Source organism: Ptychodera flava, chromosome 10 (assembly GCF_041260155.1).
Source record: "Ptychodera flava strain L36383 chromosome 10, AS_Pfla_20210202, whole genome shotgun sequence".
Lineage (NCBI taxonomy): Eukaryota > Metazoa > Hemichordata > Enteropneusta > Ptychoderidae > Ptychodera > Ptychodera flava.
The window spans coordinates 14,212,816-14,217,040 of record NC_091937.1 but is presented as its reverse complement, the minus strand read 5'-3'; the positions used below and the strand labels follow the sequence as shown (position 1 = coordinate 14,217,040).

The 4,225-nt window shown below is 37.1% G+C and overlaps 1 protein-coding gene across 1 annotated transcript; it reads left to right on the top strand.

Moving 5' to 3' along the window:
- Nucleotides 1-299: 299 nt before the first annotated feature.
- Nucleotides 300-3,541, top strand: LOC139141423 (cell adhesion molecule 2-like). Its single transcript, XM_070711049.1, has one exon. The coding sequence runs from the start codon at nucleotides 333-335 to the stop codon at nucleotides 2,136-2,138; it is 1,806 nt and encodes a 601-aa protein (XP_070567150.1). The 5' UTR covers nucleotides 300-332; the 3' UTR covers nucleotides 2,139-3,541.
- Nucleotides 3,542-4,225: the final 684 nt, after the last annotated feature.

The window sequence follows — 4,225 nt, the reverse complement described above, 5'->3', positions numbered from 1 at the left end:
GCGCTGTGTTTTTGTTAAAACAGTAGCATTCGTCTTGTTTAAAAACTACGGAAATGAGCGAAAAACTATGTGATTCGCTTCCCACGTCACACACACCGGTATTTGTCCATAGGAGTGTTAATCAGCAATGGTAAAACCAAAACCGGTTAAACGCTTTCCTGCTTATCGCGACCTAAACAGACTTTTTTCCCTTTCCGATGATATCACTCTCTGCAACTTTTTATTCTTTGAATGATTTATTAGAGAAAGAGTATTAAGTATCGTTGCTGGTTGTTGTCTTAGGCACTTTGCGACAAATCTACCCAACAGTACGTGCAATATCAAGCACAATCATGGGAACGTTTCAAATCTTACTGACGGCCTTGCTCTTCTTTCCCGTACTGAGAGCGACAACTGTGCAGCCGTCGCCATTTGTTCGCAATGGGGAACCAACGAATATAACGGTGATGGAAGGCAGTTTTGCAAGTTTCTCCTGTTTACTGACACACATGCTCCCTTACTCGATAGACTGGATGTTCAATTTATCTTACGTCACTACAAATGGGAGCCTGAAAGTCGTAGATATCAGTAAATACAACATTTCAACCGTAGGACCAACAAAAGGTGAGACGTTATTTGTAAAAAACGTTGCTAAGACTGACGAAGGGTTTTACAGGTGTGTTGTGTCGGTGAATGGAAGATCAATATCGAACTCCACGGATGGGTACCTTAAAGTTATTCTCAAGCCAACATTGCGGCATGTGCCATCGAATCAAACAGTTGTTGAAGGGGACAATGTGACATTGCACTGCCAACTCGAAAATTTTGACCCGCAATACTTTTTCGTGAGTTGGTTTTGGAATGAAATTAATATTTCAAGAAATTACGAAAAATCCGATGAACCAAAATTTACTGATAAATACAACATTCAAGGTAACAGAAGTTTAGAATTTGCGTTCGATCTTCAAGTATGGAATGTAAGCAGAAATAGCACAGGGTACTTTAATTGTCGGGTGTATTCCACAAGTAATCATGAACTTCTCGTACAATCGTATCCTGTATATGTTAATGTTCTTTTTCCACCGGAAAGTAAGTACCCCGTTTGCGAACCATCGAACTTAAAGGAGTACTATAGAGACGGTGAAATGATAAATACAACGTGTACAGTAAAAGGAGGAAAGGGTCCTATGTTTTTGCAATGGGTGATCGGACCCAATCCGAGCATCGAGAACATTGCGCATAGCGAAGGACATGACCGTATGGATTTCCGTGTGAAGAAATCGTGGAGTTTGACTTCAAAAGATGACGGTAGTTCTATAATCTGTTCACTGACAGGCGACGCGCTTTCAAAGGAACAAAAATGTTCATTCGGTCCGTTGAATGTTCATTACAATCCAATAGTGTCGATCTTTATGAATGCTTCGAGAGTAAATATTGGGGAGAATGTCATCTTCATGTGTTCAATTAAATCTAATCCACTCACCAATGCCACTGACTATCAATGGTTTGTAAATGATGTGACAGTGTCTAGCTGGGAGAAATTTATGATCGCAGAACATGGAGACCAAAGTGTTCTGACCATTTACAATGTGACAGAAGTAGACGAAAATTCCACAATAAGTTGCGGCCACGCAGGTATCGACGGTTCATCCAATGCGTCAACAATTCTTCGTTTGCAAACACCAAGTGCAACCCCTGAAACTCTAACTTCAGTGCCTGTGTTTACATATTTATCAAGAAGGACGTCCTCCAGTACACATACTACAGTTCAACATTTTAGTGGAACTAGAACGCGCAGGACTTCATCCAGTACAGGGACTACAGTTCAACATTTTAATGGAGCCAGAACGCGTCCAAATACTTTGCATTTTTTCATTGTTCCTGTTGTTGTGTTGATAGTGGTTGTGATCCTTGGTATACTACGAGTCTGCAAAAAAATAGACAGCAGGCAAAGAGCAAGTGAACCGAGCAAAGGCAATATGGAACTCATGGAACAAGAATTACAGTTAGCGGGTCCTTTCAAATTTGAGGATGTCGAAACCAAAGCAGAATGCGATGTTCACGCCGAATCCCCGTTCATTTCAGTTTCAGGCGAACAATTAAATATCAATAAGCTTGGAGAAATGAATACTCCCGAGAGAAAGACGTGTACACTGTAAAGTTAACTGTTCAAGGACAGAACACCAACTGCATACCTCTTTGCAACAATTTTTGAACGCGTCTAGTCGTTCAGAAATTTTAACACTGCGTGTTCGGTTATGACGAACACCAATTTTCTATATTTGAACATAGCTGTGCAGATTTGTACACTGCATGTTCATCAGCCATTATATTCGGATAAGAATTTATATTGGGATAGCAAAAGGCGCCAAACTTAAAAACTAAGTATTTAGGACTAAAACGCATCTTGCACGCCGATGTTAAATTACAACTTTCGTCGTGGTTTTCTAACTTTATTTTCATTTTTTTCAAAATTTAATCCTGTACTAGATATGTAAAATTATTTATATCTGTATTTTGAGATAAAACATGGTTTCAGCGATTGTAGACCGGAGATATTTGTTATTTAGAGTGAAATGTGAAGTCATAATCCGTGTACGTTCGCCTGACAGCAAGGTAGTACTAATTTAAAAGTTTACTTAGTAGCCTTAGTAAAGTATAAAAACACGCTAAAGATTATCAACGTTTCACAGTATTGTAAATGTTCTGTATTGCTCAGTTTTTGAATACTTGAAGGAGATGGTTATTAACACTCCGTGTTAAGGTTTAGAATATCATTGTTCATAATTTTTAACATTGTGTTAACAATATGATAGTTGTTCATCAAATTTGTACACCGACATGAACATTGTAAACGCGTAATTACGCGTCTACCGTCCGCTATTTTACAGTGTGTATAGTACATGATATAGAGACTCAGATTGGTTTCAAGTCGTCAGTTTGTTGTAGTCTGCCAGAAAAGATGTTAGGCTGGACTGTTCCATGTACGTAAACGATAGTAGGGACCAAGCTTAAGGCTTGGTGCAGAACGAGCATGGAATAATTCTGTCAGACAATTATTACATGTGCGTGACTGGTTTTATCTATTTAACAGTAACTATATCATTTAGTTTTGTTTACCACGTTATGCTTATCGCAATATACTATTTCAAACATATTCTCGTTTTGTTTCTCGCTTGACGATGACTTCTAATTTTTCTATTTCATTTCTTTTGGCATACAGCAAGTGAAACCTCAACATTAGCTTGTGGCAAAATAACCCAAATTAGACTCCATCTGCAGTGTTACCGTAAAGTGTAAATAGACTATAGTCTGATAATCCTTAAGAGAAATAAAGTAGATTCCATGTTAAGGGAGTAATTATACTGACATGAAAAAAGAATTAACATGTTCCATTACCACATCGTAGAAGCTGGCATTTATCGGTTTGTCAATAACAGGGGAACCCAGCAGAAATGGTATTTTAAAGGTCAAAACTTATTTCCCGATTTGGTGTTCAGATGGAGCTACATGTTGCCAACACAGTTTTGTCAAAGGAATATTTCTCATCTAAGATAACAAGGAAACCCCTCATACTATATATTTTCAAAAAGAAAAATATCTAAAGTTTAGTCTGGTAGCAATAGTTTACTCGAATGACGGTTTGTATATTTGGGGTAAAACCTCTATTTTGGTATTCGTGGTAGAAATTAACCTTAATTAAAGTTAAAAAAAACTTGATACTATTTTCTGAAATTTAATATTTTACTTGAAACAATAGTAAACGTAGAAAAATGACTATTTTGTTTTGCATTATCTATCCTCATTCTAAAGTGGCAGGGGTTGAAATACACTCAAAAAATGGCTCGCATTTTAAATGTAAGAACTTTATTGCCAAACAAAGTAGTGGCGTTATATAGCATTATAAGAAGATAATGTGAAAATTTCAGAAAATTTGATCGAGCCAGAGTGAAGTTAAATTCTTTCGAAATATTGAAATTGGGAGAAAAGAGAAGCCAGGAAATCGGATGACTTGTATACATTTGCATAAATTAACACTTCTTTATCACACAACTCACGACTGCTTGACGAACTTAAAGGCCAGCCAAACCAATATTTTAATCTTGGTTTAAAAAGTAATTAAAATTGAATGAATATTTGCTAGAGAAGTGATTTTGAGCAAAATACGCTGTGTTGGGTGCAGCGCCCCCATAATCATTGGCTAAGAGTTTCGTTTTACTTTTATGATAGCGACACCATAATTTAA

Coding starts and splice junctions, on each gene's coding strand:
- LOC139141423 (XM_070711049.1), top strand. CDS start 333: ATGGGAACGTTTCAAATCTTACTGACGGCCTTGCTCTTCTTTCCCGTA.